This window comes from Macrosteles quadrilineatus, unplaced genomic scaffold (assembly GCF_028750875.1).
Source record: "Macrosteles quadrilineatus isolate MER2022 unplaced genomic scaffold, UCM_ALF_1.0 Scaffold_3__2_contigs__length_128488019, whole genome shotgun sequence".
In the NCBI taxonomy this organism is placed as follows: domain Eukaryota; kingdom Metazoa; phylum Arthropoda; class Insecta; order Hemiptera; family Cicadellidae; genus Macrosteles; species Macrosteles quadrilineatus.
In genome coordinates this window covers 7,763,532-7,787,401 of record NW_026542596.1, presented here as the reverse complement: position 1 = coordinate 7,787,401, position 23,870 = coordinate 7,763,532, and the positions used below count along the sequence as shown (strand labels likewise).

General features: G+C 36.8%; 1 protein-coding gene across 1 annotated transcript; it reads left to right on the top strand.

Moving 5' to 3' along the window:
- Positions 1–1,532: 1,532 nt before the first annotated feature.
- Positions 1,533–23,463, top strand: LOC128991026 (uncharacterized). The gene is made up of 8 exons (XM_054413735.1): positions 1,533–1,899; positions 2,761–2,875; positions 3,999–4,171; positions 19,358–19,437; positions 20,115–20,284; positions 20,862–21,043; positions 21,261–21,495; positions 23,079–23,463. The coding sequence occupies exons 1-8, from the start codon at positions 1,625–1,627 to the stop codon at positions 23,376–23,378; spliced, it is 1,530 nt and encodes a 509-aa protein (XP_054269710.1). The 5' UTR covers positions 1,533–1,624; the 3' UTR covers positions 23,379–23,463.
- Positions 23,464–23,870: the final 407 nt, after the last annotated feature.

The following is a 23,870-nucleotide window of genomic DNA, read 5'->3' as shown; positions in this document are numbered from 1 at the left end:
ATGGGGTTTTTATGGGAAAATAACATAATTTACAACAACTTTTGAACCGTAATTTTTACAGAAATGGGATTTGTACCATTTTGTTCAGAATTTAAAGGACTATAACATACTAAATTTTTTATCAAAATCGTTCAGGCCATTTTTGGGAAAATCCTATTTTTCCGTTATTTTATGTTGTTTTATGGGAAAATCCCAATTAAAAATAAAAATTTCTAAAAAATGAAAAAACTATCAAAGTTGTAAGGACCATAACATACTATGTTACATCAAAACCGGATTTTTGTCTAAAATCCTATTTTTCGTTATTTTATGGAGTTTTTATGGGAAAATAACATAATTTACCATAACTTTTGAACCGTAATTTTTACAGAAATGGGATTTGTACCATTTTGTTCAGAATTTAAAGGGCTACAACATACTAAATTTTTATCAAAATCGTTTGGGCCATTTTTGAAAAAATCTGATTTTTCCGTTTTTTTATGAATTTTTTATGGGAAAATCCCCATTAAAAATCAAAATTTCAAAAAATTAAAAAAAGCCTGTAGATACCATGGATTAGAACCTACATACCAAATTTGATCGAAATCGGACCACAGGTGTAGTCTCTAGCTCTGTACACATCCAGACACACACACAGACATCACTTCGAAAACCACTTTTTTGGGTCCAGTGGGACCCAAAACGAATATATCTACTCAAAACTCAAACTCAAAAATTTTGACGAAAACAATACTTTCTCCATATACTATAGTATAGGGGGGGAAAGTAAAAGGAGCTTTGAGTGTTGTTACAGTGGTTGAGTCTTGAACTTACAAAGAACGGTCCCTTTTTAATGGTTAAAGCACTACTGTAATACTGTAAATAATTGTGTTTTCAAACTTTGAATCCTGAAAAAAACACAATAGAATTAACTAAAAGGCCGGAAAAATACTTATTGGACCTCTACTCATTGATAAATAATGTAATAACTAATAATTCTGGATCTTGCCTTGACCCATAATATATTTTATAATTGAGCATAATATATTCTGTACAATGGGATGTACATGGAACGGCAACATTTAACCTATAAAAATTACTATTTAATTGTACCTCAAACTACATATAAGTTATTAATGCAGTGAAATTCAATCTTAGACAAACTAAAAGAAAAATTAATTCTAAGAAACTAAAACCATAAATAATTTTGTTTGTCAATGAGAGAGAAATGTAGAAGTGTAAGTTTTAGTATCTACTTAAATTTTACAAAAACAATGAATGCTATTAATCATGAGCCTCTTCTCAATACAATAAGTTTTCAAGAGTTTCAAACCAAAAGCAAATAAGTTAGGCTAAAGTTGAACAATTTACATTGTATATAAGATGTGAAGTTACCAAAATATTGTATTGTTTAATTTATTATTACTTATAAAGTTAAATTTGCAAATCTTGGCAGTGTTTAAATGACTGAACCTTACAATAATATGAGGGCTAATTAAGTATCAGTTAAAATCACAACACTGATAAGATGATGTGAACAGAGGAGACATGTTTCATTGCAATGGCAGTTGAACTGCCCACTGTAGTGAGTACAACCTTAGATATGTGAAAGTGACAAGTGTGTAAACATTTAAAATAGATAAACATGTATTCAACTCTTGCCCCATTTCTAATTATTTTTACTGAACTAATCCTTGCTCAAGATAATAAACAAAATGAGGATTTGTTGAGTTCTGAAGAGGATTTTCTGAATACTCCTAAATTCAGTCTCCGCTCTTCAGATTTTGCAGAGATCGCAACGACTGCATCATTTGTTGACAAGTCAATGTTTATCAAAACTTTTGTGGAAGATAAAGAAGTAGTTGTCATTACTGCTCCAAATCATTTTGGAAAATCAACAAATGTAAACATGCTTAAAAGGTTTGTTACTATTACAGTGGTTGATTATTACATGTTTTATGATTCTTTTCTGATAAGAATAGTCCATTCATTTTCTAGTAAACGATCCATGGCAATTTTATAGTTGTGTTAGAAGATTTCTTCTTCCTGTTACTAACTACAAACTATGTTAAAATCAACAAAATTGCTTCATTAAGCTCATAGCACACAGGAAGCGCGGTGTGTCACTGCCACATGATGCCTTGCAAATGGAAAATATTTTGGTTGAATACTTTAGATTTAATTTAATGAGAACGTGCACACTGGAATTGTTGCAGCGTGGACACCGTGGAATTGTTCCACTGCCGAAACTCCCAGAAGAATAGAAAGCGCAATATTTCCACTAGAGTGGCACAGCGTACTTGCTGTGTGTGGTAGAAGTGGAACATTTCTGTAACAAAAACATATCCTCCTCTTCAGGACTGCTCAACTTAAAACACAACTTAAAAAATAACGAATCTTTGTATGGTTTTAGATAGATCATCATTATAAGTGATGTACCTATGTAACAGTAAAGTAATAGGACTACACTACCGAAACAAAAGGTAGGACCTTATTCCCGACCCCTAGCTTATCTTTATCTTATCCAGATACCGGTTTGTCCCCATGAAAGTTTCCCATGGGAATATTTATTTGTTCATTCAATAACTTTACATTCTGGAAATTTTCAATTCAATGTTAGGAAAACATGCTTTGCTATGAATGAAATGTGCATTTACTATTAAAAAAGTTTTATTTTAATAACATATGTAACTAGTGTTTTTTATTATCAATCATTGGACATTTTATACTGTTACTCATTAACTTATGTATCTCAGTTACAGTTTGTTGATTACTGTGTAGATTTTTGGAGATTGAGGTAGATGATGAGGGTAACAGGAAGACAAAAGTTTTCAACTTTCATCTTCCAATCCGGGATACTGATAACTACAGACTGTTTGTTGAGAACAGACTCAAAGTAAGTTTTTTATGTTCAAAAGACTACAATCATTATATTCGTCTGATGTAGATATACAATTGGTTAGGAATGTAGCTTTATTGTAATAGTATATTACGTTACTAGTCCTGAAAATAAGTGTTTGTCGGACGAGTGTGGTCGTTCCCGTGCGAGACGAAGTCGAGTACGGGATTACCATACGAGTCCGGTAAACACATTTTGGACGAGTGACGTACGATAGTTTACGCCATACTACTAAATCTGTACAAATCCTTATATATTTCCACCTACTAAAGGACTGAAAATCACTAGTCATAACCTCTAAGAGAGGTTATGTTTTTGTTTATAACCAATCATTGCCACCTAAATACAGTATAATCAGCTGATTGGTGTCTGGTAAAACTCATTGCAGAACAGTATTACGCAATGAAACCCCATTTGAATAAGCTGGCGGCAAACAGCTGTTTTCTGGACTAAATCCTTGCGTGGGAAGTTCGTCAAAATAGTGTAGTGTGGCGTAAATAATTTTTTTTATATACTTGAAGATAAATATTGTAGGCATATATACAGGGTGTAAATAAAGTCCCACACAGGTTTAATATGCTCTGAACGATAACAGATAAATTAATAAGAATTGGTACAGCAACATGACACATGAATTTTGAAGGAATTATCAGTTTTCTGTGATATCATGGGGACAGAAGGATTGTAAGGAGTCAGAAGGAAATCTTAAACAGGAGCATAGGTACATCAAATTGAAGGCCTTTACTAGCAGAATACAATAAATTTAAACTCAAACGGACAACCGAGTCAAAAATGGCAGCCGTTCAAAGATCTTGAATCTGCCATTTAGAATCTTTGAACAGCTGCCATTTGTTGCCAGTTGTTCTTTTGAGCTGCATTGTAATCTACTAATAATAAATACCTTTAATTTGATGAGCATCGACCGATGCTTACGTTTACGATTTTCTTCCGATTCCTAGCAGGGCCCCCCATAGGGGGTAGCAAATAATAATTTCAGACCATTAAAAAGTTATTTACCATCCTCAAGTTTGAACCAGTAACTTTTTAAATACCAGGCATGCACTATACACTCAGCTACTCAGCCATAATTATAAAACTGACTTTTATTTCTGAATATTAGATTGCGGAGAACCAAACCTTCATGGATCAGTATTTTGGCAAGCACCCTGTGATACATGTAGACATGGAGTATGACAATATCCATGTAATGAGTTATGATGTTGCTGTGGAACAGATGAAGTACATTGTACATCGCAGCTACGTCGACCACGCGTATCTCAGAAAGAGTGACAGGTACAATACCCCACAGAAATACAATGGTTACCTACAACATGGTGTTCCTAAATGAATATCAGGGTTTCAACACTTTTTGATATTTACTTTATCAAAACTAGAATTTATAAATTTAATTTATTTCTAAGAGGTTGGCAGTCTTTTTGTGTGTTTGCCCGTTCACATAACTCTCGACCCCTCCTGTGGAACATATCCAGTAAAGCAAGGGGTGAGCCAGTACAGTACAAGGGTGAACTCTATTGATAAACATTTGAGGCAGGTACCTGGATCAGTAGTTATGTAATGATTCCTTCGAGCGCAGGAGGAGGAAGAGAGTCCCCAGAGCGGGTTCATTTTTTGGACTCGAATAACCTTCTAGAGCTTGTTTATTCCTTGGACTTGAATAGCCCCCCAGAGCGGGTTCATTCTTTGGACTCGAATAACCTTCTAGAGCTGGTTCATTCCTTGGACTTGAATAGCCCCCCAGAGCGGGTTCATTCTTTGGACTTGAATGTCTGGACTGGGACTCGAGGCACCCTCAGAAATTCAGAGAGCAGTCTTCTGCAGTTCTTTTTCATAGAATCCGCCTATAATTTCCTTGCCATTTTGATCGGCAATCCTATAAGTAACCGGTCTGGTGTTTAGAATTCGTGCTATTGTAAATATCTCCGAAGTCCAGTTTTGTTTATATTTATTTGCAAACACGTCTTTTTTCGTTGTGATACGAACTCTATCACCGAGATCGAACTTGCTGTTTTTACGAATTTTGTGTTCGCGCTCAATGTACATTTTTAATAGATCAGCCTCGTTATCTTTGTTGACCTCTATTGGTCTCATTTTAATAGTGTGGTGATAATCATGTTGGTTATACTCGTTTGTGACTTCTTGTAGTATATCGTACCACTTGTGGGATTGTCGGACTTGGAATTTGACTTTAAGTTTCTCATTCAATGTCCTATGATATCTTTCGATTATTGCGGACTTCTCTTCACTCTCTGTATGGTATAGTTTGATATTATGCTTCCTCAACATGTTGTTGAACGGTTTATTTTTAAACTCTGTACCTTTGTCGGTATGTAAAAGCTTCGGTGCTTTATGACCATCACTGTTTGCTCTTTTTATAATCTTCTCGAAAGCTGTTGTCAACTCTGCCCCGTCTTTTTTCTTTAAAGGTTCGGACCAAACGAATTTGCTAAATGTATCTATGACATTTAAAATGTACTTGTACCACTTGTTCTCCCTAGCGTACTGCTTCATTATTAGTAAATCTGCAGCCCACAAATCGTCGATACCCTTGGTGACTATTCGGCGTTTAATGAACTTTTTAATAACCGGCCTGTGCAACTCCTTGGCTTCTAAAACCTCATATGGCTCCTTTATAAACGAGTGTTTCACACTGCCGCACACTGCACATTTTGATGTAGACAACCATCTTTTATTTCTAGTTTTTGTGGTCTTTATGTTTTCAGATGCCGTGTTTATTTTGCACACGCGACAGTACAACTCCATTGCTATATATCGAAATATAGATGTGCTTGTAATATAGACTTTAAATGCGCAATCGAGTCTTAATTAAGTAAACGATTGAGAATTGGTAAAGTGTGTATATAGCACAATAACAATGTGGCATAAACGTAAGATAAACCTGACGAAGAATCAACTAAACAAATTGCGAATTGCTCACAAAAAGCTCAAACGGGCTATACTATATCTCTCCAAGGAACAGCTGAAAAACGGTAATGTTGAAGTATCGCTTGAAAGTGACCAACATAAGCAGGTGGAAAGAGCCATAAAAAACAACACTGGAGTGAGGTTGATTTTCGATTATGCCCAACTGAAGGAGATGATTGATGGCGGTTTATTGCGGGAAGTAATGGAGCTGGCTGAAAACAATATTCCTTATTTTAAGAAAGTTGCATCACCACTGATAAGAGGCAAAGTTGCACCACTGTTGAAAGATCAGTTTGTGCCATGGCTTAAGAAATTAATTGATAGTGAGTTGGATACTCTGATAGATCAAGACGCAAGTGGTGCCGGTTTGACTAGACATATAAACAGAGAACTGAACAGGGTCTTGAGTGGCGCAAAAAAAAAATAAGCCCACTAACAATATCTGACTTGGAGCGTTGGGCTAATGTTTTACGAATAAGAAACTTTCGTGGTGTTTTTATGAGGGAAGCCTTGCCAAACAATCCGCGTGCAAACGAATGTGGAATTATAAATCTAGGCAATTTAGATTCGGGTGGTACACACTGGACTTGTTATATGAAAACAGGCAACCGAGTTACATATTTCGACTCATTTGGAGACGCACCACCGTCGTTGGAATTAAAAGAATATGTGAACATGGATGATGGTATATTATACAATATGAATAGATACCAGGAATATGACGATCCGCCAATATGCGGTCATCTGTGTTTGGAGGTTTTAAGGAGATTTTCAAATGGTGCGAGTTGGAATGAAATCGAACATGTTCTGAATAATAACAAATATGTATGGTTATGTTGGTTTCTATAATTTTATAATAAAGTATTTTTATTTTTTTTTATTTTAGTAAAACAAACCTTTTAATGTATATATTTAGACATGGATTATCTTTCGATAAACAGATTTAACGAACTACCCCAGAGTATTTCAGATGGTGTTAGTGAATCTCTAGTTGATGAAAAGATACGGAACTTACAGAATGGATTCAACAGCGGAGCTAAAACAATGTTCAAACAAATAGAGGATAAGCTAATGGGGCATCTAAAAACAACCGATTGGTGAATAGCATTAGTATATCGGGCAACTATTTGAGTGTTAAAGGGAGACGCATTGTTAACACCGCTAAACCCATAGACAAAAACGATGTCGCAATTAAGGAAGACCTTTTAGAGTTGGAAAAACTCATTAAAAACGCGATCAAAACAACAAAACACATTGTGCCGAAAAAGTCTACTACAACTAATACTGCGGATGTGCTTGAGATTCAAAATCATAAGAGAATAAGCGGCGTTGGTAAGGCCATTGAAGCAAACGATGTTGTGGTAAAACTACAATTGGACGAACTTGTGAATAAAATCCTAGAGTTGGAAACCCGTTATAAAACACTAAAAGAAAACGCAAGAGAAAGCATTAATGATTTATATGACAGTTTACCCAAAAACAATTAAGAATATATTTTTTCTTTGCACCATATATTTATTAGATATGACAATTTTAAAACTGACGGGAAATACATCGTTGTTAAATATCCATTTGGAGCACCCGATCCATTTGGGTGAAAATTCAAAGTACCAGATAGCGTTGATTGGTTTTTATTCTGAAAACAACATTTATAATTTAGTGCAAACTGCTAGTATGACTTTTGAAAACATACTTACACCTCTGGTGATTAACAGTGGACATTGGACAATGGAATCGTTACAGAAGCACATACGAGGGTTTTTGGAAAAAGCCAGTTTTACTGTGGATATAAATCAGTTTGAAATACTTAAAGAAGGTAATCGTGTTGTTATAAAATCACCACTAAAGTTTCAAATGGATAACACAATGCGCTTTTTGTTGGGGTTTAATGAGGACAAAGATTCAGAGTTATCTAATCACTATAAAGCTGATACTGCGCCAAACTTGCGGCCTGTGGATGTTATCGAAATCCACTGTAATATTGTAAACAGCAGTTATACAAGTCATTCTACACATTATCGCAGACATGACGAATCGTCGATATTGTACCAATTCTTTCCAAAAGCACAACATGGCTATAAGATTTCCGAAACCCCTCAATACCCGCACTATGTACCGTTAAAAGACGGGTTGAATCAAATTCAACAAATTCAAATCGGACTGTTTGATCAAAATGGTACACTATTGCACAATCCTGATTCGAACAGTATTGTGTATTTAGATTTTGTACGAGTATAATTTATTCATAAGATGCAATCGTGTTTTTTTTATTGCGACCTCGGTTTTATAAAACCGTTTATAATACTCAGCGACAGATGTTGCTAATTTTTTGTTTGTCGTAAAAGTATGTGAATATATATAGGCAGACAGTCATGGAGAACTCTAATGATATCGACTTCTCGGACTTCTTAGATAAAATAAACAGAAGCCGTTATATAAGTGTTGCTGACTTGGAGATTGATAAAAAGTATTTGGTAGAGGATATAGAAATTGTGAGTTCCAAGTATGGTGATCAGATTCAAATTATATGTGGCAATATGAAAATTCGACTTCCTGAGAGTTGGAACGCAAGACTGACACCCAACAATATAAAGAAACTTTTGCGATCTGATAAACCCGTATTTGTTGTATACAAGGGCACAAAATCGCTTAGTGGTACTAGAAAAATGCACGATGTAGTGTTTACAACAGATTGAGAACAGTAGAAGATTATAAAAACAGGTTTTGCAAAAACTACTGAAGAATATTTCCCAAACGACAATTGAAGAAGTTAGGAGTTACTACAATAAATTGTATATGATGAAATATTTAATGAAAGTTTACTATTTTAATATTTTTTTTTACTCACGATCAATATTCAAACCACACTCAGTACATTCTGCTGACACTATTGCAACTGATAGTTCAACAGCATGCTTTATATTGGTTTTATATCAGTGTAACTAGTTCAACTTTCAGACATCTAAAACACTGAAACTTTCGAATACTTACAACACAGTTGTTTGGTTTTCCGGAGTTTGCTACACAATGTTACACAACACACACACTGCCATTGTGTGTACACCGTTCTACGGTGTACACTGCCGTTGTGTGTACACTGTTCTACGGTACACTGCGGTATATATAGAAGACAAAACGTATCTGCGGCAGTGCGAGAGTTGAACCCAGATAAGAAGCACGGCCGGTCTGCGTCATCAGTTGTACAGATAAGTCTATCTCAACTCTGGTGCCCTAGTTTATAATTGGCGTACCGGTATTCATTTAGATGATGTATTAAAACACATTCACACAAGTTTGTTCTCTAACAAAAACGGACTGTTTGTGCTCGTGTATATATAGTATAATGCCTAAAATCGACATAGCGAATAATGAGTTCGTGTTTAATAACCATAGTATTTCAATTATACTTGATCATGCTAACAAACCGTGGTTTGAAGGAAATTCTATTGCAACCATACTGGGCTATGCGAGACCGGGAAAATGTATTTACGAACATGTTATGGGGCGATTAAAAAAAACTTACTCAGAACTGAAAAGGCATGACAAACAATCCGCTATACGAAAACGTTCCAACACTGTTTACATAAACGAGTGGGGTGTTTGCTGTTTGATGGGGGCTAGTAAGAAAATGGACGAATTTAGAATTTTGTTGTTTGAAGAACTTTTTCCCAGTCTAAGCGATATCGAACATGTAGAAAAAAAACTAAAGGATAAAACTATAATGAGAAATAGGGTACAACAAGTGTTTTGTTTATTTAAAAGTATCAACACAGATTCTAATAAAAGAATATACAGATTTATTGATGTTCAAAACAGACGTTTGAAGAAAGCTAAAAGGTGTGTGCCGCCTTTAGAATTCGAAATCTGCTATGAATTTGAATACATCCATGATGGTGAGTTGATAATTGATCAAGCACTTAAACAACTAACAGATGAGGGCATCGAAAAATGCAATAGAAATACAGCAATTGTGGATGATAATTTTGATATGTTGGCATTTGTAAAAAATATAACAAAAACAAAAATTCCATTTATTAAAATCGATTAAGCTATGAATATCCAATACACCGAATAATCAAAACATTGGAGACATCTTAAAATTACCGTTACCGTCAACAGTGGGGTTATATAAGTGATGAATATTGTTAGTTACCACGAAGAGGCGTCGGATACAAACCTCATACCCCAGCCACTTCGCTGTTTAATTAACGGCAATTCAGGTAGTGGGAAGACGAACTTGTTGTTGAATCTGATTTACAACCCTAGTGGTGTGCTGTTTCGGAATTTATATATATTTAGCAAATCGATTGAACAAGCGGCATACGTGGAATTACGTCAAAAGTACACGGATATAGAGCGGACATTGAATAGGAAGATTGTGTATTTCTTTAGCAATTGTGAAGATTTACCCCCTTTGGAGGAGTGTAAGAAAAACTCACTTGTTGTGTTCGACGACTGTCTGCTGGAAAAGCAAGATGTTATAAAAAGCTATTTCATCAGGGGCAGACACAGGAACTTGTCGTGCGTCTATCTAAGTCAGAGTTACGGTAGGGTTGATATGCAAGTCATACGTAACAACGTAAACCTGTTGTGTGTTTTCAAGCAGAACAAACACTACACGAAGCGTATCTATGACGACTTTGTGGGCGCCGATATGACGATTGGCGAATTTGAAACAATGTGTAAGAAATGCTGGAGCGAGCCGTTTGGATTTTTGTCTATAAATATGACTAAAAAGCCGCACAATGGCAAATATATGCGCAACCTGAAAGACACATTGACAAACGATATTACTAAAGGGGGTGTTTTAAGTTAAATGTGATATTTTCGAAATCCGTGTGTATGCAGCGTTTTTTTGCGGACCCAACATTAAACGCTATATATACGTGATATTTTCGAAATCCGTGTGTATGCGGCGTTTCTTTGCAGACCCAACAATAAATGCTATATATACGTGATATTTTCGAAATCCGTGTGTATGCAGCGTTTTTTAAAATCATAATACATATGAAGACATGATGTTTTTTAATGTAAAATTAACAAGGTTTTAATGGTTTATACTTAATTTTGTTTTCAACCTTTTTTGCGAAATAAAACTGGAAAAGTCGAAACATTTATAGATATGAAAAATAAGAGGAAAACCGACGATAAAGACATTATAAAGACGCTGATGAAAAAACAAAAGATGGTGGATAAAAAGTGGCCCGACGAAATGAATTCTGAGGCAGCAAGAAGAATTGAAAAACTGCAGAAACAGTGGAAAACAGATGGTGAAATAAATCAACAAGAACAGGCGAAAGAGATGAGAACCGTTTTCAGTGTGCACCCGACTTTCCCTGCTAAGCCGAAAAACCAAATGCTACTACCGACTAAACGCGAAAACAAACCCCTAACTGTTAACGAGGCTAGGGTGTTGGATAAGCTGCAGGACAAATTAAAGAGTGATTCTGAAACCGTACGAGTATCTGAGGCCGATAATGCACGTAAACGGGAGGAAATTCAGGAGCCTATTGTTAAGGCGATAAAAGAACAGACCGAAACTATTAAGCTTGAAAGAAAACCTAAACGCATACAGGTCATCAGAAAACCGGCGGACACGTTTCGACCCAGACTATCTAGCACACCCAGTAGGAGTGATGTCCCTTCAGAATCACCTAAAGATCCAGAGGACTTGTTTGAAAATCCTACACCAGCTGTGGAAGCTGAGGAACAGCAAAATCGCTCGATCCGCGAATTCACAGAAAATGAAAATATCGGAAGCATCGCAAAACAATGTCTCGCATCCAGTAATGACAAAACTTTTGGCTTCTATTACGACTTCAACAACAACAAACTCGCGATCGGATCACAGCCTGTGTCGATCGAAAACAACGACATCATTTTAGACAAAACGATGGACAGATATGTCGGAACTCCGGGATTGTGGAAACTCTTGACGAGGGCGGAACTCCCCGGTATATATTCCGAATCGGCTGTTGGTCACTCATCGAAGATGAGGCTTATAAGCGCGGGCGTGTTCACTTCACAGGATTTTGAAAAATACAAAGACATCTTAATTAAGACGCACGCCCTGTATCGAAACAACGATCCTTTATCACGCAGGCCCAAGTCGAGTGGCGGTTGGAAATGGACAAACTTGATAAGTGATATATGGAAGGATATTAAAAACGACTCTAAAGCACAGGGTAAGGGTCTACTAATAGACACAAACAACCCTGTGGAATACAGATATATAGACGATTACAACGAACTGAGTGATAGAATAAAGTTCATACAGGCCGAGGAAGAGGCCGGCAGCAATAGTTTCAACAATGAGAAACTCGCCATTGTTAAGCTCTTGGGCGATAAGATGGAAAAAGCTATCGCGGGACCAAAGGGTATCTCGACTTTAAACGAGTGTCTAACAGCGCTCTCGGAGGAAAATGGGATAAACTCTGTTTTGTCTAAAGGTTGTAGACACAACGGGTTAGTGTCGGACAGAAAAAAATATATACACATGTTCAACAGAAGATGAATTTGTTACAACTTTTGTATTCTGTGTTGATTTCTTAAAAACGACATTGCGAGGTTTTATATTTTTTATTGGGGATTGAAAACTCGAAATCTATATATAGATATGGAGAAATATTATAATGAGGCATCCGACAAGATCGAGAGGTGTGAATACAACACCGTGCTGCCCGTGTCGGATCTGAACTTTAATTCACCCAATAAATATATAGTGTTCAAATTAGACCACGGGGATTCGTTCTACGACAGACGCATACAGTTCCACATACAGGGCGAGGTGGTCAAAAAGGCGGGTGGGGCTTATGCCCAAGCGGATCCGATCAGGCTCATAGACAATTTCGCAGCATTTCTGTTTAAAAGAATCGAACTGAGAAAACACAATCAGCTGATCGACTCTGTGGACGAGGTGGGCATCACTAGCACGATCAAGGCGTTGACGACGTACAGCAAATCTGGCGAAAACACCTACAACAGCAGTGGGTTCAAATCGAAATTCGACAAAGGGGGAGGCAAGTTTGAGGCCATAGGCACACTTTCCCACTTGGGATTAGCGTTTTTCGACAGTCAGTTGTACCCCATGTATAAGGGCGGATTCGAAATCGTCTTTACTCGCGCCGAGGACAATGACGCCATTTTCCGCTGGACAGAAGGCGTCGCACCTGCTACAAAAACGGCTGATGAGGGCAAGATTAAAATCACACACTTTGTGTTGAGGGTGCCGCTCGTCGAATACGACCCCGTGAAGAAGGTGCCGCTCATTGAGGGGCTGAGGAGGTTGAGCGACAAAAACGACTTGCAATACAGATATTATACTTGGCAGTGTGTCGAAAAATTTGGCGTATTCGGCTCGTTGTTTAGTTTTGATGTATCAAACATATTCAGGAATGTTTCCAACCCCGTATTCGTAATCGTGGGTCTGCAGACGAATCGCAAGAACGATCAAACAAAGGACCCCAGCAAATTCGACAGTGTCAATATAAAAAACTACAGTGTGAAAATAAATGGTCTGCGCTATCCACAGGAGCCGCAGAACCTGAACATCACGGACAAACAATACGGCGTTTTATACGAAAGCTACTCCGCCATACGACAGGTGTTGTTTAAAGACGAAGATGTGTACCTAAACGATGTGGACTTTGTAAATAATTACCCACTGATTGTCGTGGACACTCATCATCATCCGTTTAGCAGCGACACGAACAGGAACGACGTTCAAATAAATTTGGACTTCACGAACGCCATAAGTAGTCCGGTAGCCGATCAGGGGACGACCGCTTACGTTGTAATTATTTCAGAAGCAGGGTTCACTTATGACGTTAATAAGAATTATATAAAAATATTCTGATTCATATTTTTTTTTACAACACAAAAAAGTGTGCAGCAAACGTTTAAAATACAAACCGCTTTCGGTGTGAATAAATTATTAATATATGAAACGCGAATTACTAATATAGGAATGGATAATTTTACGTCACTGATTTGGAAAGAACACAGGGAACCAAAAGGAGTTCTCACAGACAATTTCGTCAAAAGGTTCGATCGCTATGTCGACTGGAGTCTGCTTTCGAGGTACTATGCCTTAAACGCGCCTTTTGATTTTATCAGAATGTATCAACACCGATTGGTGTGGGCGACTCTACTCCGATTTCGCACATTTTCAGAAAGCGAACTCGATGAAATGATGATTAATTTCGACAACGACTGCTGGCTGGTGTTGAGCAAATATCAAAAACTAACAGAGAAATTTGTCCACAACCACAGATATAAAGTGGATTGGGAGATGATTGGAAAACACCAAAATGTCAGTGATGCATTTTTGAACAATCATAAAAGATATGCATCCGCCGAAGGAGACTACTGAATGGTGTAACTGAAAAAAAAAAATATTTTTAATCTATATTTCCAGCCGCTTGAATTTCCAGCTCTGCGACTAGTTCAATCGGCACTTTGAAATGCCCCCACGGAAGAGTGTCAATGCCGTTTTCTAGAATGAAGCGTTTATCATCGTGGGCAGATAGGGACTTTTTGTGCAGCTCTATCGAGTAGAGGTTGTGGCCCTCGCTTCTTATGGAGTTCATTGTTTTATAAATGTCCACACTGTCAAACAGGCAAGTCTTATAATCGTCGAACGTCAGCTCGTGTTTTACTACGGATTTCTTCACACCTTTGGCCTTCTTTCCGCTTTTTTTCTTTTCGTCCTCGTATGCGTACATCTTCGACCTCAGACCCACAAACTCCCTCATCACCACACCGGCGAGCTTGTCTTTCCACTTGCCCAAGACCTTCTTGTTTACGCGGGGCATGTCGTAGGGGTTATTTTCTTTGTAGTCGCTGGTATCGAAATGCTCAATCATGCTTTTCACATCTTCATAAACATCATTGGTCTCTATGACCACATTAAGAGAATCAGTGTCTGTATACTCAACTCTAACCCTGTCGCCGTATTTCCTCTTCAAAACATTATAATGGAAGTCGTAGAGGAACGTCTTCGATATGTCCAAAACACTCATTCCGACATAAATGGGCTTGTTGAAATAACAGGTGGTTTTGCTCATATGGATAGCGGCCAGGTTTTCTGTGAAAATGGTGCTGCTCTTGAAATTGGGCCGGGCGACCCACTTCTCTACCTGTCTGTCTTGTGTGGCGAGTCGGATGTCCACGCGGTTCCGGATGTTCTCCATAGTTTTTCCAAACACCGAGTTGTTCATGAGTTTAAAGAAATCCTTTTCAAAATCGTTGGCCGCCTTGGTTCTCATATCTGTGTTCAGATCTATATACGACTTCAACCACGGTCCTTGGTCAAACATTATGACTCTATGGATTTTTTTCAGCCTCATCCCCAACAAGAGGTACAATTTCAAGTTGCGATAGTGTAGTACGTATTTTTCTTTGTCATACAAGGTGGTGAGTAGCTTTTTAGTTTTCGAACCCGGAGGCGATCGTAGCTCTGGTGCTAGTGGGAGATCTCTGTGCGCGTCATGCAGCTCTTTAGGATACTCCAAATCAACCTCTAGTATATAACCGGTCGAGGATGTGTCTGATACCTCACGTACGTCAAAATTATCTGTGTTCTCTAACCACCGTATATTCCCATAACATAGCGACGACACCATAGCAAAACCATACATATTGTTCTGGTCCAGGTATAAAAGATAGGAGTTGGGTTTCTCCGGGTCGTAATCGTGCATATATGGGTTGTTGGCCTTAGCATATCGGTGACAACACTGCGAGACCCCTCCTCGAATTCCTTTGGTGATCATTAACACCATCTCATAGTCTGTTAACTGATCCAGACTTACTCCTGTGATTTTCAACATGGCGTCCCACGCTAAGCCCGGAGAGGTATAATACCAAGCCGGATCGAGTTTGTAGGTATTCATACAAACTTCACGAAAGTTCTCAATGACGTCCGCAAGGAGCAGCGTGTCTGTTCTGTTATACAGCGCGGTGTATTCTTTTAGGTTTTTAATCTGGAAACTCTCCCACACTTTGCAGGCGTGCTCGTAGTCGCTGTCCTCTATGTTGGATTTATTTAATCTGTTGTAAAATGACTCTTTCGGGGGTAAAGCGGTCTCATCAAACTTTTCAATACAGTCCATATAATCGTATGGATACACTCCTTTTTTGCACACCAGTTCTAGTTTATCCCCACTGAAATATTTTGAAGTGTGTCGAAACTGATCTCTGTTTAGGTTGTTAACCAAACTATCGAGGCTAGAAGGCATGAATCTGAACGAATCTAAAAATCGTAAATTTACACCACCGGGAACAACCACCTCATAAGATATGTATTTTTCTTCATTATTAGGCACAACACGAATGTTCTCATTGTTTATGCCGAACATCTTTATAAACAGGTGGGTGTCGTAATTACTCAAGTTGTGAACAAAGATTGGTATGAAGTTGGGTTTGCGGAAATTCAGATTACAAACTTTATGTGCCACACCTCGAAACCTCCCGGAGAGATGGTCGTGGTCGAGAGCTCTCTCATCTTTTTTGTTAAAGCGCCTACAACAAATATGACAGCTACTAGCACCAGCTATAGCTAGACGATCATCATCTGTTAAACGCATGGGTTTGGCAGCATCTCTACTGTATGATGTGGCTACTTCTTTAGATACATTCTCAATGCTTTCAACAAACATCTTTGCAGCATCTGGACCAAAATAATCAATTGGGTCCTTATAATCACCCTCACTATATACAACATACAATGAGAAACTGATGGCTTCGTGAGATTGATATTTTTTGGTATACGACTTATCATCCGACAACTCGAGATCACATGACGCTATGGGTGCTAAGATACTTTCAAAATCGGCATAGCATACAAAGGGGACTCTCATCTTTTTATAATGATTGCGGAAATAAACCCGTGGAGGAAAATCCCCACTCTCCGTAGTAATCATTTTTGGCATTTTTACACGTATAGGATTATGATTGTTGCAATTTTCCTTGTGTGTTTGTAGTAGACGCTCCTCTCCAAAATGCATGAGGCAGCGATTACATATCCATTTTGTTTGTCTCCTTTTACTGATTTGAGACCTCACTAATCGACTTAAGTTTTTTATCCAACAATAGTGAGTATTACCTCCTGCATTTTTTAAATACAACAAATTTACATGTCTGTCTTTCTCATCTTTAGTTATGTATAATGGATATGTAATGTATTTTGATTTCTTTTCCCCAGTTTCTTTGTAATTTTTCTTGTTGCATGCGGGATAATCTTCAAAGTATTCCACATCATTGATATTTTCTTCATCTTCACAACCATACACATTTACAGAAACCCCCGATCGTTTTTCAAATTTTACTACATCAGTCAATGCTACTGGAAAATCAATATCTTTCAAAGCATCATCAAATTCGTGTTCATGTTGTTTATATTTCGTAACTCTTTGAGGATCCTTTGCAACAGGATAAAGGGCTGATAAAACAGACCACAAAAAACACTTCTGGTCGTTGTTTCTTACATTTATAACAGCCTCTTTTTTTCCTATTCCATCTGGCAATTCAATATAACTCGAACCCCTGATTGGTTTGTATTTATTTATGTACAGCTCTAATCTGATAATTTTGCTAAGTGACCAACCAGAACCTTTTTTTGAAAAATCCTCCATTTCCGCTAAGAGATCCCCCATAGCAGTCTCAAAATATTCTGATAAATCACTTGCTAATAAAATAGGTTCATATTTTGTTTTGTAATTGAACTCTGCAATTTCTGGATCCCTCACATAATCAATCAGCAATACCAATCTAACTTTAACTTCAGATGTTTTTAGGTGGTGTTGAATTTTCTCAACAACTAAACTTTTAAGTCTATTTAAATATGTTTTGGGATCTTTTATATTATGATTGTTTTCTATTTGATAAACATTCAATCTCCTCTTAAATGCGCGTTTGCTAAGAGTAATTTCAGCATCAGTAGTCGGAGGATAGTTGGTATTTGTTACAACCTTCTTCATGCCGGAATAAATAGAGGCCGCAGTATTATATATTTTGTTGAATATTGAAGGCGGTATGAATTGAGTACCGGAAGGTCTAAACCCATTTACCGAACGTGTAACCTTTTTTGGGGGCTGCCCATTAGGAGTCGAATCAGGCGGAGGCTTACGTTTTAAGCTACTAATCCCACTAGTGCTGGGTTGAGGTTCATCTTCATTAGAAGGAGCCAACCGATTTGTTTTAGGTTGTTGTATAGCTGAATTTTGTTTACAAATTTCAACATGACTAGAAAGATAGTTTTCATTAAACAATTTTCTACAATAATCACATGGCACTTTAGGATTCCGATTACGATTCTGCGGACATATTTTCTCATGTCTTGATATATTACGTTTAGAAATAGATTTCTCGCAATATGAGCACACCGTAGTGTTGGCCATCACCTCTATATAGAGAACAATATTCTCACAACCAAATAAATTATTCAACGAGATAGCAAAAGACTAATTAAGAACATGTTTTAGTTATCTCCACTATTGATTCAACTCTGACCCCACAAGATAAAAATATATTGTGAGTCAGAGTCGTTATAACCCTAGACTATACACACTCACTTAACACACTTCACTAACACTTTTATAACACAACTAGCAGTTCAAGCGTACAGCATACTCTATATAGGTTTCTTGCTCTAATCTAGATTGTTCTATGGTAAGTCACATGTCCAACTCCAATCTAGATTATTCTATGTTGCGTCATAGTGAGTAACAGTTATTCAAGATCAACATTCAATAAATATAAATAAAACTGGACTTCGGAGATATTTACAATGGTATAAATCTTAAACACCAGACCGGTTACTTATAGGATTGCCGATCAAAATGGCGAGGAAATTATAGGCGGATTCTATGAAAAAGAACTGCAGAAGACTGCTCTCTGAATTTCTGAGGGTGCCTCGAGTCCCAGTCCAGACATTCAAGTCCAAAGAATGAACCCGCTCTGGGGGGCTATTCAAGTCCAAGGAATGAACCAGCTCTAGAAGGTTATTCGAGTCCAAAGAATGAACCCGCTCTGGGGGGCTATTCAAGTCCAAGGAATGAACCAGCTCTAGAAGGTTATTCAAGTCCAAAAACTGAACCCGCTCTGGGGGGGCTCTCTTCCTCCTCCTGCGCTCGAAGGAATCATTACATAACTACTTGGATCTGAACTCACGGCATCACTGTCTAGGATTCAAAGTCTGTCGTGCTACCGATTGAGCATTCAACTGAAAAAATGTTCGTAAAAATGAAATAGTAGCTTGAATAGTTTTAGTCTTAGTCCTCTACACATAAGATCAGTGCAGGCTGCTAAATATAAACGAGTTTAAAGTACGCTTCAATAAAATGAATCTTAAAAATAAACTAATATAGGAACTTGAAAATATGGGGTTGTGTATATTATGTTGATAACTGATTTTCTCTGTTTACTGAGATTTTGTTTATAAAATATGGAGTAGATTACTAATCTGTTAGCCAAATGAAAGAAAGCTTCATGCCAAATTTATCTTTATTCAGTCATAATAAAAAAAAATGTTTTATGAAGGTTGAACTCAAATGAAAAAGCGACAGTCAAAAACTGGTGCAGCACAAGCGGCTATTCAAAAATGCTAGAGACAGACTTATGTAAGTACTGTCCTCCAGTTTGTGTTTCTTATTTCATACATTTCTAAAATAGAGGTACTTGAACAAAATGTTGACCACTTTGCCAACTGCTTTGATAAAAATTAATCTCAATTTAATCATACTTAATCCCGAATTAGTTGTTTTTTTTATCATCAGTGTGCTATAACCCAACATGATTTAAGTTTTAAACAGTTTGACCAGGTTTGCTCCAAGACACTGGCTAAAACTGAATTAGTCAACGATTTATTGAAAATATACAATTTTTAATGCTGCTTGCTATATGCACTACAAGTCAATTTTTTAACTGAAGCTTGTAGACCTTAACGTTGTGCACCACACAATCAAATAGTTTGCTTAAGTCATGGTACATTGTGGTATCATTTTGTGACTTGTTCAATTTTAAGCTATCTCACATTTATCTGTTCGAAGCATTCAGTTTGAAGATGATGCCGCAATTCCGCCATTGATCTATTGAGCCTTTATTTTATTATTTTATACAAATAATTTGTCTTGATTTGTATTAGGGAATTATCTATAAAAAATTTTGGTGTGTGTATTACATGTATAGATTAGATGTCTATGTTATTGTAATTTTTCAACAAAAAGTAGTTAAAATAAATGTTTTTTGTGTCTCTTGACAAAATCGACCTCAAGACTTTTTTATCACTTGATTTTAGATGATAGCTTGAGATCCTTGTCAAGATTCTTGTATCGCCACTATGACAACCGTAAGGTTTATGTCCTCATCGAAAATTTTGACTCTCCAGCAATCAATGCTATTCTGTTCGCTCTAACGGAAGACATCATGGGAGGAATTTATCGTCTCGTGTCATCCATTATTCTCAAGGTTCGTTCAGTATATCACTTTTTAAAATTTATTTAATTTTTTTCTTTAATACTTGTACAAAGAGTATACAAATATTTGATCTATGCTTATTTAAAAAAAATAATAAATATTCAGTAAATCCACTAGATGGTTTAATTTTGAAAAACTCATTTAGGTGACTCAAAAATGTGGGAAATCATAAAACCTACCGATAATCTTATGTTTATACCACCGCTTGATTTTCTGGACATGTGTTCTCAAATTGAAGAACACAAACAGGGGTGGAGGGCAATGGAGGACTTGCCAAGCTAGTTGGTGACCAGATTACTTGTCATTATTTAGTTAATTAAAATAGCTAATATTTCAACAATCTGATGACTTACTAAGGTATAACCATCGACTATGGTATAACTCAGAGAGCTTTCTAAGCTAACTGATAACTTTTAAAGCTATCTGACGATTTACTAAGCTGGATGATGATTTTCTAATAAGTAGTTGAATCGCTGAGTTTACTTATGAATAGCAAACTACAAAGCTAATATCCATCACTAGCTAATCTATCTGAGCTTAACAAGCTGACTGATGACTCGTATTACAGACTTTGCAGAAGAACTCTCATACATCTCGAGGCCTCATCTCAGGTATGTCCTACATAGCAGGGTCGCCAGCATTGTACAGTCTCGGCTATGTACACGTGTGTCGCTTCTTAGAGGACCACTCCTACACTGGCTTCCATGGACTGACATTAGCGGAAGTTGAACAACTGTTTTCATCAGATAGGTAGTACTGTTATCAAAAGTTTTTAAAAACCCGTTACCATTTTTTTTTTCAAGCAAAGGTGCATTTTACTTTTACAGTATATATTTCTATTACAACAGATAATAAACCTACCCAAAAAACTATGATCAATGTCCGTCATTTTGGCTGGCACTCTGAAGAATACACTTTTTCAGACATAACAACACATCTTAGCTATGTTATTGTATCATGTCAACAGGCTCAACCTGACTTCTGACATGGTCCATCGTGCAGAGACCTCGTACGGAGGCTACAAGACCACCTGTGGTAACCTCACCATGTATAACCCATGGTCCTTGACTCATATGTTGGTATACAAGACGGTGCGAGACTATTGGGAAGGACCTGGAATCCCCATCAATTTAGTAAACCTTTTACGAGTCCCAGCCCTGAGAAATGAGATCACCTTACTCACTGAAGGCCGTGAAAGAAAGGTATATCAAAGTGTTTTTTAATAAGAGTATGCCGGTTGTAGGAGGAGGTTGGGACCTGTTAAACAGAAATTAATTATTTACTGTGTTATAGGGCAGTAAAGTGTCACTTCCTCTTTTTTGGTGCAAGAATGTCCTGTAATACACAATTCAATGCATAGTACCTACCTACATTGGTGAATAAAAATAAATAATTTCTTATGGGCGATATTATACAGATAAAATAAAATAAGCTTTGATTTGATTTAATTTGACTTGACTTCATTACAAAAATGCCACTCGCGTAGATACGAGCAAAAAAAAAAAAAAAATCATAAAAACATTTCTATATTTACTTATAATGGTCGCTGTCCTCATTAAATTTAAAATGTTATCAATGAATCTTTGAACAGCTGTCATTTTTTACTCGGTTGTCTGTTTGAGTTCGGGTTTATGGCATTGTACTTTTCTAACAAAAGTCTTTAATTTTATTTGCATATCAACCTATGTTTACATTTAAGATGTACTTCTGACTCCTAGCGGGCCCATCTCCCTTAGGAGCTAAGTATCACTGAATAGGTAATGTTTTTAAATTTTTAAATTATTGATTCTCAGTGACTTCACCAAGTTTTGTAGCTCTATCTTTATAGTTTTTTTTAGCGAATTTTCTCTATAGGGAAGTAGTTACATACCTGGTTTACATGGCAACACAACCTTGTTTGATAATCACACAAATAAATGAGTAAATACGCAAACAAGAAGCAAGATATTTATAAACATCATAAAAGTAAGAAGAAACCAAAAGGGGGAAAAATAATAATAAAATAACTATAATGGCGCTGCGTAGCGGTGACACGAGCGAGCGGCACTCGTAAGTCAGCCGCCGGGCCTGCAGCGGCCGTACGATTAACGCTCGTAAGACAATAACTCAAGAAAGTGATTTTTATAGGAAGCAAATTGGTAAAATTTTCAATATGCCACTTGTTTTTACTAGGAGTAGGGATGAGCTTAAATTTTCCCATTATATTGTTAAACCCTACTTTATAAATTGTGTAGTTTCAAAATATTTGGTGCCTGTATAAATAAATGAGCAAGAAATATAAAATGAAACGATTAAACCTCTTCGTGGGACACCCTGCGTATATATGTGTGTCCGTGAACATGATAACTCTAGAGTAATTTAGTTCTGATTTTAATTTAATGTAATTTGACTTGGAGGTGTAAGGCGAGATAAACTTGAATGAGTTCGTTAACCAGCATGATCGAACCATGGTAACGGGGTTTTATGGGGTATCCCAATTTCTCTTCACAAATAATTTATTTAGTATTGAAGTGTTTTGTACAATTATTGGTTACAGAGAAAATAAAAAAAAATCTCTTTTGTATGCTATTTATTAAATTTGAAATTTATCACAACAGTCACTATCAGGCTCAATCAAAAATCAAAATGATATTCTTGCTTGGACACTACTGTACTGCACTCCAGAAGTTCTGGAATTCTTGTATATTATGACTTATAATATCTTTTTAATTTGTTTCCTCACCAACAAAAACTTCATAAATTATGTGGTAGGTATCTAAAAATGTTTTTGTTTTTTTGTTATTAGGTCAAATTAAAAAAGATATATGCTCCAGACGATGTGATACGGCTGCGGGATTTGATCCATAAGCCTGAGTTGCATCGTGAGCTACATTACGCAGACACAGTGCTGAGCTTGCTGGTCGAGCTCGGCTATCTGTCGTATGTGCCTACAGGTCAGAGTTTTACTGGGCGTCACTTGGTGCGAGTGCCTAACAAGGAGATGAGACGCCAACTGCTAACTACCATCAATAAATACAAGAATTACTACAGTGCTGTTGATCTGGAAGATGAACCGGGCAAGAAACATTTCCGTTACCATACTTGAACTAGTAAACATGGGTTTCTCCTTTTATCTCCCACTTGTTTGACTAATTATTACATTGTTGATACAATAAATTAAGGTTATATGGGATGCTATGGTGATATTTTTACGCAAACAAGTTAGTGAATGATAATAAGTAGTGGAATGGAGTGATACCTTGTGTAGCTGGTATCACTCTGTAAAACACAGTCGTTTCAAATGCATCTAGTGGAATCAAAGAATTAACTCATCAAAAATGTATGTAATTGTTTTGTCGAATACGCAACACAAGATTTATTTAATAGCAATGCTCAGTGTATCATTTAAACTGTGACATTTTACAAACAACAATGCCAGCTAAACTTCAAACAGGATATTTATATCGGCACGTTCGTTAACACCAAAGTTGACAGCCAAAAGTTTTACAACTAAATGTTGCTCTTAAAAATTTTAGCAACTAGTGGATGATTTTATGTGGAAAACCAAAAGTTGATCCTTTCTAGTCTAGAGCAACTA

What these genes read in the sequence shown, in the direction of transcription:
- LOC128991026 (XM_054413735.1), top strand. Translation starts at nt 1,625, where the DNA reads ATGTATTCAACTCTTGCCCCATTTCTAATTATTTTTACTGAACTAATC. An exon ending in AATGTAAACATGCTTAAAAG is followed by an intron (nt 1,900 to 2,760) that starts GTTTGTTACTAT and finishes ATTACTGTGTAG; the next exon opens with ATTTTTGGAGATTGAGGTAG. An exon ending in AATGCTAGAGACAGACTTAT is followed by an intron (nt 19,438 to 20,114) that starts GTAAGTACTGTC and finishes ACTTGATTTTAG; the next exon opens with ATGATAGCTTGAGATCCTTG.